A 13,775-nucleotide genomic window follows, 5' to 3' on the forward strand; every position below is an offset into this window, starting at 1 on the left:
AGAGAAAGTCTTGTTATTATTCCTTTCCATTGGCAAGCCTCTATTGAGGATCATACATGTTCATTTTTACACATTGTGATAGCATAAAACAGTATTCTCATGATGTTTTAGTTGAGAGTTTTATTGCATAACTAAAGAGCATAAAGTTTGCAATAGATGCCAGCATGAGATATCTTGTTGAAAAAGAAGTTTGAGTACAAGCATAATGTTAGGCAAATATTAGTAACCTTCTCTTGCTTTGAAATAAAATAAAACAAATTTATATTAATTATATCCTAGGATTAAGGATGTTCATCTAAAGTTTTGATTAATGAAAAGGAAACACCTATTTAAGGTTATAATATAATAATATTGGGTGTTAAATAAAGAAAAAAGATTCAATCCTTCTACATGTACTTGTAGAAAGTGATATCACTTTTTAGAAAAGATTACCTCCAAAATAAATAAGAAAAATAAAAGAATATATGTCATATTAATCTTTAGATAAGGGTATACTTATTTGTCACATAGAAATGGCATACTTATCTTACACATTATCTACACTTGTTGGTATGTGCACTTTTATTTCAAAGACAAATAAAGAGATTCTATCTATTTTTTTTACCCCGTAGAAATCTACATATTTCTACTTTTTATATCCCATATATATATATATATATATATATATATATATATATATATATATATATATATTTTACCGAGTAGGAATATACATATTTCTACTTTTTATATCCCTCATAGTATATATGAATTATAGACATTATAGTTTTTCCTATTCCTACACAACATTTTACTAATATTTGGTGTACATTAGTTAAATAATATTATTGTTTAATTAGGTTAAGATTTTTTCTCATATGACATCTTCTTTTCTATTTTATTGAAAATTAAATAATTATTTTATTATTTAATCTCTTGATTTATTCCATAATAAAATAAATATATTTTTTTATTTAATTATTCATTCATGATTGAAAATAAGGAAATTTTTATTTTTTATTTTTCTCCCACTTTCCTATTTTCCCTCTCCACTTAGCTTATTTTTTTCTCTTCACTATTGAAATGGTAGATTTTGTTGAAAATAAATAATTTCCATTATTTATTTTCACTTAACTCATTTTCTCTCCACTTAACAACACCTCACCTCTGTCTCAATCTCCCCACAAATCTCCATTAGATTGAAACTGAATTCTCTATAAATTCAATATTTCTTCTCATTTCATTCAACCACGAGTCTAAAACTTTCTTGAAATCAATCTTTTGAGATTATTTACAATCATTCAATTTACTAAATGGAGAAGAAAAATGGAGGTAATTTGGAAGAAAGGAGTTTTCGTATAATTTTGTATTTAATTTCATACTTGATTACATTCATTTTTGTTCTCCATTGAGTATGATTAGATATTAGATACTAGTTTAAATCTGAGTTTTTGTGGTTGTCTTTAAGGATTTATACTTTGTTTCTAATTTTTGAACTTACATTCTAGTGAACCCCACACAAAATTTAGTATACAAATCAGTTAGTACATAGTTTTCACAATATAAACAAATATTAATATGAAGAGAGGAGGATAAATAGTCCCGTGCAAGTCTTTTGGAGTATTCAAATATACGGCGACACCACATAAATATCAAATGATTTTAAGCATATCTAAATGTAAAGTGGCGGCCTAGGATAGTAAGTATATGGTAAGTATATTGGATTGAATTAGTGGAGTGGTAACCAATTTTGTGAAGCAGTGCATATAATTCATCTAAAATGAAAATATAATAACAAAAAATAATAATAATAAATAGCATTTTTAGTTAGGAGTATCTTTTGAGTAAATACCTCAAGAAAATAGAAAATACTTAAAATATCAAAATAAAATAAAATTGGATGCTAATGTATTTTTCAAAATTAGAATATTATTCTTGACCAACATGTAAGATTGATCCATCCAAACTATTACAATTGAAAAAATATCATAATAATTTAAGATTCTCCCACTTATTGGATGTTTTAGTAATGGCTACTCTTATATTATCAATTATTATGCCAACCTTCCCACAATTTCCTATCTTAGAATTCATAGTTTTTATTAACAAATGAAGAATATTATTTTCTATGTCAATTTTATATAATAATACTAATCTACTTTCAACCATTTCTCTCACAAAGTAGTTTTTTATTCGAGTATCATTTGAATGAGCATGACAAGTAAGATTCTTGATCAAATATTGCACTACGATTTCATTATGAATTCTTATCATCTTTTGTACCAAGCCAAATTGCATTCATAACTATTGTAGTCATATTACTTCATTAAATGAATGAGATTTCAATATGTATTTATCTTCTATTGTAGATGATGAAAGCAATATGTATCTTTTTCTCATACAATTTACTATTCCTTCAAAAATACTAAATATATATCCACGAATAGATTTTTGCAGTCAACATGTTCACCCAAAATAGGTCTACTTACAACTTGAGCTACATATGTATTATTAGATCTTGTATAGACCATTGCATATATGAGACTACAAATTTAAAATTAGGATAAAAACCTAACATGTTTCCTTGATATCTTCTTCCCTAGTATGAAACTATATGATATACATTTTTCATAAAGAAGAAATGGAGTAGTCACTTGTTAACTTTTGTACATCCTATACCTTTTTAAGGTCATTTCAACATATTTTTTATGTAATAACAATTTTATTTTTTTAATAAGTAAATAGTTGTAGAGGGGCAGCACCCTTGTATTAATCAAAATAGGAGAATACAAGGCCTGGTTCAGTGAGAGAGGTAGGGGGAAAGATCCAGGAAGAAAACTCCCTACCCTAGCTCTATTCCTTATACAAAAAGAAACCAACAATGGAGGCTGGACAAGTATAAAACACCAATCAACAACCGCTGGAGTAGGTAACAAAACCGACCAGATGCCTTTACAAAAAATAGTGACCAGAAAACAGAGAAACTGGAGAAAGGTGACACAACCGGAATCAAAGGGAGTCTTCTGAGTCATCGACCACCGGAGCACGAGCCGCATCCAGGATAATAGGACATTCAGTGTCACAGGTCGAGTGAGCTGTCAATTCATCCTTCTCCCTAGGGAGTCAATAGTCATTTGGGAACCATTCCTCACCAAGCCCAAACCCCCAGTCATTGCCATCAACCAAATCTCCATTCTCCAGAATACCAAATCCTTCTACACCCGCTAACCCTTCATCTCGAAGATATTTTTCCCTCCATTCTGACGTGAAGCCATTTTGAATGCATGTCGCCTTAAGCAAAAATTCAATCTTCCTGGTAATAGCAGGCCAGGTTTCTTGAAGAGCATCAAAGTCCAGAGAGTTCACAATCACAAATTTTCTCACCTTTGCCCCATTGCCCAAGGACATATAGTAATTTTGGGGAAGCGGTATTCTCAAGTTGCCTTCAATATTGTCCAATGCAGCATCAATTTCCCCCAGCAGGCGGTGTTTAAACACCATTTGAGTTAAAAGTTTCACTCTCTACTTGTTGGTCCCCATGTATATCGCCATTGCAAGGAAAAATGTCAGGATATCGGCATTGGCTCTATACCTGTGATAAGCCATAAGGAATTCCTTCCCCATTATCATTTTAAGGTTGTGAAGAATAAGAGGGTGTCGAGAGTAGAGGACCTCCTGCAAACGTTTGTCAATGATTTCGCCCAGGAAGGCCATCTGTCGACAAGTAGCTTCTAGGAGGATTGGGGATTTCATAGCAATTCATCGAGTGAAGAATACAAATGTTTGATGGGAAAATGAGGGCATTCCATTGTTAAGTAGCAAGTCATCAAACTAGGGGATACAGGCGCCAGGCAAGTAGTTAATGCCTATTGAATACACACACCTATGAAATGACAGTGTCTAATCAACTTTTGAGCCAAAGTTCATCAACTTAATGTCGGTCGTCTCTGTCCATCAAGTAATTATATGCATATCCTGGTAGGATCTAGTCGTAACTAGATATCAATTGAAAGTACACAATGTCTAATTGCCATGGGGCACAAACTAGCACAGACAAATAATGACGGCAAAGAGCCACATCTCGGTGGCAAGAGAAACCTTAACTGGTGAACAAATCAATCAGTTGATCAATCCTCTGGTAGCCACGACCATTAGGTTTAAGTAAAAAATATAGAGGCAATGCGACCAGTTTGCGCCACAACCGGTAGTTCAATTGGAGAAACATCTCTACCGAAAAGAAAAAAGGAGAACGTAACTGGCAAGTAACTCAACCGGTGAGCACCACTACCAGTGAGATAGTAGGGAGTCCATATCAACTGGTGGAGACAGTACTACTAGTTAGCACCATCACCGGTAGGTTAATCAAAGAAATCGGCTGGAAGGAGAATACAATCAGTTGAGACCACAACCAAAAAACTCAACTGGAAAGCACCATTACTGGCAAGATAAACAAACCATATCAACCAGTGGGGACACCATCAGTAATCATAATTTTAGAGAGTTTGTTAGCCTCTCCATTACCTTCCCTATAGATGTGGCTAATCTGAAATTCATCAAAGGTGGCTAGTAGCACCAGAATCGGTTGAAGCCACTAGTTAAGGTGCCAACAAGGGGTGTTGTTACAGTGGACCGCATTAACCAAATTTAGTGAGTCTCCCTCCAGATGAATTCTTTGCACCCCAAGCTCCATCCCTAGCAACAGTCCTCTAAAAGCCGCTCTGAATTCAGCTTCGTTGTTAGTGGCAACTCCAATCTTTTCAGAGATTTCTTTTATACAAATACAATCAGAGTTCCTCAATATACACCCAATAACACTTTGACCCAAGTTTCCCGCAGAAGCACCATCAAAGTTTACCTTAAACCAATCAGGCTTTGGCGCTTCCCATTTAACACCCAATCTTGGATTGACCTGATCCACTGGGGAACCTTTGCCAAAGAGCGATGGAATGAGAATATTTGGAAATGCTAGCTTAATCTGCCAGTCCCAATCCATATATATATTTTTCTTTAATGATTTGGATTGAGCAGCCTCATTCAGGAGCTCAGTCAGATAGTTCTCAATTTTCTCACATAGAGTTGTTAAGCTCATCTCTTTACCCTAGAAAATTATGTGATTCCTTTCTTTCCAAATTTCCCAAATCAGAAGAGATGGTAAAATATAAAATAAATTAGAAAAAATAGCCTTTCCTATCGGTTTGGGCCATTGCAGAAACCACACATCCAGCCCTAATGGAAAGGGGCCAAAGATTCTCAATTTTCCCATGAAATGCCACCAACAGTGACTGGAGAACTTGTAATGGAGAAGTAGATGATCCGTAGTCTCTTCTTGATCTTGACATAAAATGCATCTACTGCGTCCATTGATGCCCACTGAATAGAGTCTTTCTTTAGTTAGAATCTTTCTTTGACAAGCCAGCCAGGCAAATGAGCCTGCTTTGGGTAGGAGATGTCGATGCCAAAAAAGATTAACAGGCCAATCTTTTTTGTCTATAGTCGCTTCTTTCAATTTGTAACCAAAACATACCTTGTATTTACCATCAGAGGAATTGCACCACCTAATAATAGGGAAAGGGAAAATAACCCTTTTGCTGAGGATGTCGGCAAACAAGTCTTTCTGGTGTTGATCCAAGACCAAGGGATCCAAGGAGTTCCATTTCCACTTAGCAATGCCATTTTCTTGGATGGGGTAGCCATAATCACATATATTGTGACCCCAAAGGCGACAAGTTTCTACCATAATAGGTTGTAGAGAAGGATTGATACATAAGGAAGCTTCACCAGCCCAAGAATCAATCCAAAAGGAGGCATCCCTACCATTCCTAACATCCCAGGTAACGTGATCACTTATGATTTCCCTGTTTCCACAATAAAATTCTAGATGGTCGAACCTCTAGGGGGGTTGTTTATAGTGAGAATCCTTTTTGGCTCCAGGGAATCCAAATATTTATGTTTTAGAATCCTTGCCCATTTTTGTTTACCACCACTGTAAATTTCCCAAACCAATTTAGCGCCCATAGCTAAATTCATAATTGAAATTTGATGAATGTCAGCACCCCCTGCCTTTTTTGGTTGGCAGATCTTTTTCCAAGCTATTAGAGGAAATTTCCCTTTGTCATTCGAGCCATTCCAAAGGAAATTTCTCATTATAGAGATCAATTCATCTTCAATTGCCATCGGTAATCTCAGACATGCCATGGAAAAAACCAGTAGCGCAAAGAGGACCGATTTTATCATAGTGAGTTTCCCAGCAGAGGATAAACACCTCCCTTTCCAATTTGCAAGCTTGGATTTGCACTTATCAATAAGATGCTTCCAATAGCAAGTTTTGTTACTGCCAATGAAGAGGGTGGTCCCAAGAAATTTCCCTGGGAAGTTTGCAACTCTGAGATTAAGAATCCTTGATAAGACACCTTGCAAGTTAATCGGAGTGTTGATAAAAAAACACTTCAGATTTGTTCCAATTGATTTTCTACCCGGAAGCCATATAGTAATCATCAAGGCATGATTTAATTGTCCTTACCTCTCTCCTACAAGACGAGCCAAATAGAATGGTATCATCGGCAAACTGCAAGTGAGTCATTTTTTCAACCCCTATTGCCACATTGACTCCAAGCCATCGATCAGCTTGTTGAAGAACTATTATTGATCGACCTAAGGCTTCAGCCATTATGATAAACAAAAATGGTGACATTGGATCACCTTGTCGAATTCCTCTTGATGTGGAAAAGAAGCCATGAGATGAGCCATTAACCAAAATAGAGAATTTGGGGGATGATAAACAACTCGTGATCCATTCCTTGCAAAAACCAAATCTATTTTAAACATCAATTTAGAAACCCCTATCCACCATATCATAAGCTTTCAGGATATCCAATTTTAAAATCATGCAGGAATCCTTGGTTTTCCTAGCCATGTGAAGCGTTTCATGGGAAATGATAATGCCTTCCACAATGGATCTTCCAGGGGTAAATCCACTTTGTTCATCAGATATGATGTGTTTAAGGAGGGGCTTCAATCTGTTGGATGTTATCTTTGTTACAATATTATAGACCGTATTGCATAAGGCAATGGGCCTAAAATCACTCATATGTTGTGTGTTTTTCTTTTTCGAGATTAAATCCATAAGGGTGTGATTAATAGCACCTAACATGGTCATTTTCTTTCTTGATTCTTCTACTACTAGGTGTAGATATTGAGCGATGATATCCTAGAATTGTTGGAAGAAAGCTGCAAGGAAGCCATCAGGGCTAGGAGTCTTATCAGGATTCAGCTAGAAGATAATTTTCTTTACTTCATCAATAGAAATAGGATTAAAGAGAGTTGCATTTTGACTATCAAATATTATGGATGGGAATGAGTTAAGAATTTTGACTCTTGCTTCATGATCATTTTGGTGACCACCATTCATATCTTATAGCTTCCTGCGCAATGTCCTCATAGTTCCTGACAATGTATCCATGCGGTCTCTTAATCTTCAATATTTTATTTCTATTGTGAATGGCAATGGCCGATCTATGGAAGAATTTGGTGTTTCTGTCACCTTCCTTAAGCCATAACTATCTAGATTTTTTTCGCCAATGGATTTCCTCACACCGAAGGATTTCATTTAGATCAGACTTGAGGGATCTTTCTTTGTTAAACAAATCCTCATTCATTCCTGAAGTAATAATAGAATTGGTTATTTCTTCCAACTCAGCCTTAATTCTTAATTTCTCTATATGAATATTCTTGAAATGGCTCAAATTCCATTCTTTGATCTTAACCTTAATGTACTTGAGCTTCCTATTGAGTATGAATAATCTCGAATTATTCCCTAGAACCAGTTCATTCCACCAAATAGAAATAAGATCATATAGCTTAGGCACTCTGAACCACATTTTCTCAAACCAGAAAGGGGTACCTCCCTCTGCTTGTCCCATGGCAACCTCCAGATAGATTAGGTAGTGATCTGATCCAATAAGCAGGAGAATCGATGACTCTAATACAAGATTTTGTCCTATCCAATCACCAGTAACAAGAAACCAATCTAGTTGTTCAGCAATATTAGTAAAACCCGATCTCCTGTTCATCCATGTGAAAATTCCATTTTTAGGAATAATGTCTATTAGGTGATTTTTCTCAACAAAATCCAAAAAATATTTTTGGGACATACCAGTCCTCTGAATGCCCCCACTTTCTTCATTGCTAGAAAGGATTGCATTGAAGTCCCTAGCAACCATGCAACTGCCTTCGGTAATACTGCAAAGTCTGGCAGCTAAAAGATCCCAGAGAGAACGTTTATCACCAGCCAAAGATGGTCCGTAAACATTAAAAAGATTAAAATTCTTATTTCATCCAAGGACAGTTACCAGACAGTGTTTCCAATACTTATCTTCCCCAACAAGAGAGATCCTAACATTCATTGGATTCCAGATGATTCCCAAGCCACCAGAGGCTCCATCTGATTGCCTAAATAGATCATTCCATTGTTTCCAAACTCTCATTTTTGCATCAATCTCAACCTTACTCCATTTAGTCTCTTGTAGTAGCCAAATATCTCCTTTGGTGTCATGAATCTAGCAATTAATCAAGCGCCATTTTTAAGGGGCATTGATGTCCCTAACATTCCAAGATAAGAGTTTCATTTCTCCTGGGGAAGGGTGTTTCCCTTCCCTAAATTAAGTTTGGTTTGACCACTAGATGCACCAGCAATTGCTAACATAATTTTTTTGACTTGTGCCCCTGCATTCCTTTTGGCTTGAATTTTGATTTGTCAATAGTTGAATCTGACTTCCCAAAACCTCTTGTGGAATCCTCCAATACAAGATCAGAGTCAGGTTCAAAGTCTTCTTCCCACTCCGAGGAGGAAGACTCAATTTCACTATCTTCCAATTCAATACCCAGTGAAGAGAAAATATTATCTCCCATCTCCCCCAAATTTCTAGTAGCATCCTTTTCCTAAGTGTGAATATTGTAGTCTTCAATTACCAATTGACTCCCAATCTCAAGCGGAGAGGGTGGTAGTTAATCTGCTAGTTTGGTTTCAATATCTGCCTGTAAGGTTTTAGTCTTTTCCAGAAGCATGAGAAGATCTTGATGGCTCTCACTTTGATCAGAGGAAGGAGGAGATATGTTCAAACGAGTTGCCTCATTCAATGGAATATTCTCATTTTCATGAATTTCGTTACAAAAATCCTCCCCAGTATCAGTGGAGATAGGAGGTTCCAGTTGCAGATTTTCTTCAATAGGAAATTGCATATAGGAATAACTTCTCTGTATCATAGCCAAGACATCACAATCTAAGTTGGTGTGATCCGAGGAGAATCATCTAATGAAAATATGTAACTGATCTTCTCTATCAATCTTTTAGATCTAGTACTTCCCAGCACCAAAAATTTTAACTTCATCGGGGATCTTGGTGATTTGATATGTGCAAATGCATATTCTGACGAAGCTTCCCCATATTTTGTCCTCCAAAATAGCATCAACCGATACAAATGTGCCAAGATCTTTGCATATATCCTTAATGACATCAATATGCCAGTAATCTGAGGGACAGTTGTAGAATCTTATCCATACCTTACTGTCTAATAATACATGAGTCCGGGGATTGAAATTGGGCTGCCATTCAATGATGTGAACTTCAATGCCATCCAAGATATGTGGACCTTTATTTTTAGCATGCCACTTCTCCTCATTACTCATAAATTTGATCATATAGAAGTCATTTGGGAGAATATTGATGTTAATATCCTTTCCCCATTATGCTCTACACCAGGATTCAAAGTTACCCCTACCCCATTTTCCACCACCCCACTTGATGAAAAAGCAAAACTCAAGCAAATTCGACCTAGCATAATTAATTTTATTTTCATCCAAAAAGATAGTAGGTCTTGAAGTGTTTCTTACCGGTTTAGGATGACAAACGATGAGGGGGAAAGGTCCATCCTCGGAAATCAGTGTTTCCCACTCGGTCCGAATAAGAGTTCTGATTATTTGGATGAAAGTTGGATCTCCAAAACTTGGCATGGTCCGCCCTAGAGTTGTCTTGCCCAAAGCGCCCATTCCAAAATTGGAAATTACCATGAGATTTTGGAGGGACCAGATTGGGTTCAGAATGTGGATAGCCTCGCTCGATTGCCACACCAGGGATGCTAGATTGAGGTGATGGTTGCCAGCTTCGGGGGATCTCAGAAGTAGGATACTTGGCCTTGCGAAACCAACCTTTGTTATTCCAGATGAAACCATTTTCCTTCTATTTAATCAGGTCAATAGGGCACTGGTTTCCACTCGAATACAGATTTCCATAATTCATCCATGGTCTGGAATATTTGCCTCCATGGAAAATGTCTTTTCTCCCAAAATTAGTCAGTTTCTGAAACTTGCCTGCTTCAATGGGAAAGGCAATATCTGCTTCATCGCTCCATGAACCAATCTTTGGGGTGACTTTGTTATGATTAGGAATCTTCGCATCCTGAATGCCCAAACTTCGCAAATTGGCATCCCTGCTCTTGTTGTCGTTGTCGCTCCTACTGCCTTCAAACACCGCCATCTTTTTCTTTGTTTACATTATGTAATAACATTTTTTATTAGCATGGTCATTATTAATTTTATTTCTAAAATAAATTATGCAACACCAAGATTATTCAAGTTAAATGGAGAAGATAAATAATACTTAACAAAAATTATCATTATCATATTGTTTCTAATTATGAACATGTCATTTGCATACACCAATACGATATCAAATTTTTCTCTTATTTGTTTAAGATAAGTACCACGTAGTGGCTAGTACTTGTCATTTAGATTTGTAATAATAATTGAGTATGTTTTTTGCAAACTAATAGCACATAGAAGAGATTAATAATTTTGTAACCGTAACTTTAATTGAGTCCTAACCCTAATTAAGTTGTAATCTTATTTGAACTCTAACTATAATACTAATTGAATGTTAATTATAAATTTAACGCATAATAATCCCTAAACTAAATTGAACACTAATCTTAACCCTTACCCTAACACTATTTTAACTCTAATAAAAGTCCTCTCTAATTCCAATTATAACTCTAATCTTAATTGAATTGTATTCAGAACCTATTTGAACCCTATCCATAATTTAACCCTAACACTAAATCAAAAGTTTTACCTATAAGACTAATTGATCCTCAATCCTAACTCCAACTTAACTTTATACCTAGCCCTTACCTTAATTAAATCTAACTTAATCATGTAACCATAATTTAATCCTAACTCAAAAAAATTATTTAATAACTTTAATTAAGCACTAGTTGAATCATATTCCTAACCCTAATTGAACCCTACTCCTAATTAAACTCTAACACTAAGCTATAAATCTAACCCTAATTGAACTAGAATCCTAACCCTGTTTGTAATAGTAATTGAATTTATTTTTTGCAAACAATTAGCAAATACAAGAGATTAATTAAAAGAATCATACAATTAATTATATAAAATTAATTATTTAATTTTTTCAATTAAGAATGCTATAACTCTTCTAAAATTTATTATTTATTTGAGAATGTGATTAATGAACAAACCATTATACATAAATATATTAAAGAATATTTAAATATTTACTATAGCAAAAGAGATGGAAGTGAGAACAATTTTTATTTATATTACATTTTATTAATATTTATTATATTATATTTTTTCACTGATATTCATTATATTAGTTTTTAAAATATTATTATTTGTATTATCTTACATTAATATTTATTCATTGAAATTATCTTCAATCTTAAGCATAATATAATCTTATATTTTATTTTTATTATAAAAATGCTAATTTTATATTATTAATGTTTTTTATTAAGATAAAATGGGTTTTATCAGTCTGGGTATGGCCTTTTTCCAACACCAACACCCCCCCTTAAGCTACACCTCTCGTGTACTTGGGGCTCCTAGCCTAGACTTGGCTCTGATACCATGTTGAGACATGGACCAACTAGGACTCAAACCTAGGACCTTCCATACGCTGCTAGAGTGCTCTACCACTGAGCTATTGGCCTCTCTAGGACCAGTCCATCGTCGGTCCGGGTGTGGCTTATTTCCAACACCAATACCCCTACCCCCTTAAGCCACACCTCTCATGTGCTTGGGGCTCCTAGCCTGGACCTGGCTTTGATACCATGTTGAGACATGGACCAACTAGGACTCGAACCTAAGACCTTCGATACGTTGTTGGAGTACTCTACCACTGAGTTAATGGCCCTCTTGGACCAGTCCATCATCGGTCTGGTGTTAGTTGAATGAGAGGGGGGGTGAATCAGATAAAATCATAATACAATGTTCTAATCAGATTCAACCTTGGTAGAACTTACTCGATATGCAACTATGACTGTAAATAATTCAAACTCATAAACATATAAACTTGAAACATCAAAACACATTTAACACCAGATTTAACGTGGAAACCCAAATAGGGAAAAACCACTGTGGGATTTCGGACCCACTAAGAAAATATACTCTTCTAAGGTATGCTCGGTTAAAAGCCAATCCTGTTAAAGATTATATAAACACATTGCTAGATGTGACCCAGTCAAGGGATTTCCCTCAGATCTATCAGAATCTTGCACTTTGTTAGAAGTGACCTTGTCAAAGGTTTTCAAACACTCAATTAGAATGTTACCTTGCTAGAGGATTTACAAATAAGACTGCTAGGTCCACTCGGTTAAGAGATTTCCTGTCACTTACAAAAATAAATAATAGTATTAAAATATATCTGCAACTTCACATCTGAAATGTTATAGCAGATTCTATGTGCTCAAAATAATCTTGTCATAAGACTTATCTTCCTCCTTGTTGGGCTTCTCACTCTATTCTTCAATCAGATCTTCAATCTTTTGTACTCGGTTATCACTTCAACATAATCAATGTTCTTCTATTTCCCTGCATACTTTGTTCTTCAACTTTTCTTTATTTATAAGCAATTCCTAACTGCTTAATCTCCTTAATCACAGTTCCCATGATTAATCTTAGCCATCAGACCTTCAAACTTGACTAGGTTCATTGAATCCTTCGAACTGAAAAACGTTTTATCTTGCCTTGAAACTTGTATTTCTTCCTTGGTACTTATGCTCAGTTATGACTGTTCAATCTATGATGTAGATCTAACTCTTGAATTTACATTGTCATTGATCCTTAACAAACTTCTTGCACGACATTCTAATCTTCTATAAATCTCTAGCTCATTGGCATCCTTCATTTAATAATGTATTTATTCATCCAATGCGTTCTGTTACTACTCGGTTGATACTCGGTTAATTCTGAACTTTACTCAGTAGACATTCTTCCTTCTTTAACTGACATCGATAACCTTGGAGTTTACCGATTAGCTCCTTGCTCGGTAAAATAGAATAGTATCAAACCTTTACTCATTCTATTGCATGAAATCTTTTCTCCTTCTTATTTAGTCTTTGAATACACATATATAGGATATCAAAACAATCAAAATATCATAGTCTCATCACTGTCTAACTCGGTAATAGTTTCCCATTGAATAACTTATTACTCCCCTTCATTTTCATATTCTTTCAGTGTCACTTACCGACATCTTTATACTCATTAACACATACTCTCTAAGATATGGCAACATCATACTGAATCAGAAAATCAATTGCTTGACATCAATGACAAAATAATAATATTAAGATAGTAATCATCCTTTATCAATTATATCATCAATTTCCAACAACCTTCTCAATATCCTCATACCAACAAACTTACTGTAATGCCAACAATCTCCCCCTTTGGCATTGATGGCAATACCAACTTGATTTATTCCAATTGATTCG

The 13,775-nt window shown here is 35.1% G+C and overlaps 1 protein-coding gene across 1 annotated transcript; it reads right to left on the reverse strand.

Moving 5' to 3' along the window:
• Positions 1–4,570: 4,570 nt before the first annotated feature.
• Positions 4,571–5,068, reverse strand: LOC131048281 (uncharacterized). The gene has a single exon (XM_057982173.1). It carries the CDS (start codon positions 5,066–5,068, stop codon positions 4,571–4,573), a length of 498 nt encoding a protein of 165 aa, XP_057838156.1.
• Positions 5,069–13,775: the final 8,707 nt, after the last annotated feature.

This window comes from Cryptomeria japonica, chromosome 9, assembly GCF_030272615.1.
Source record: "Cryptomeria japonica chromosome 9, Sugi_1.0, whole genome shotgun sequence".
NCBI classification, from domain to species: domain Eukaryota; kingdom Viridiplantae; phylum Streptophyta; class Pinopsida; order Cupressales; family Cupressaceae; genus Cryptomeria; species Cryptomeria japonica.

Bases quoted from the DNA above. Each gene is read 5' to 3' on its own strand.
- LOC131048281 (XM_057982173.1), bottom strand. From the start codon at position 5,068: ATGAGCTTAACAACTCTATGTGAGAAAATTGAGAACTATCTGACTGAG.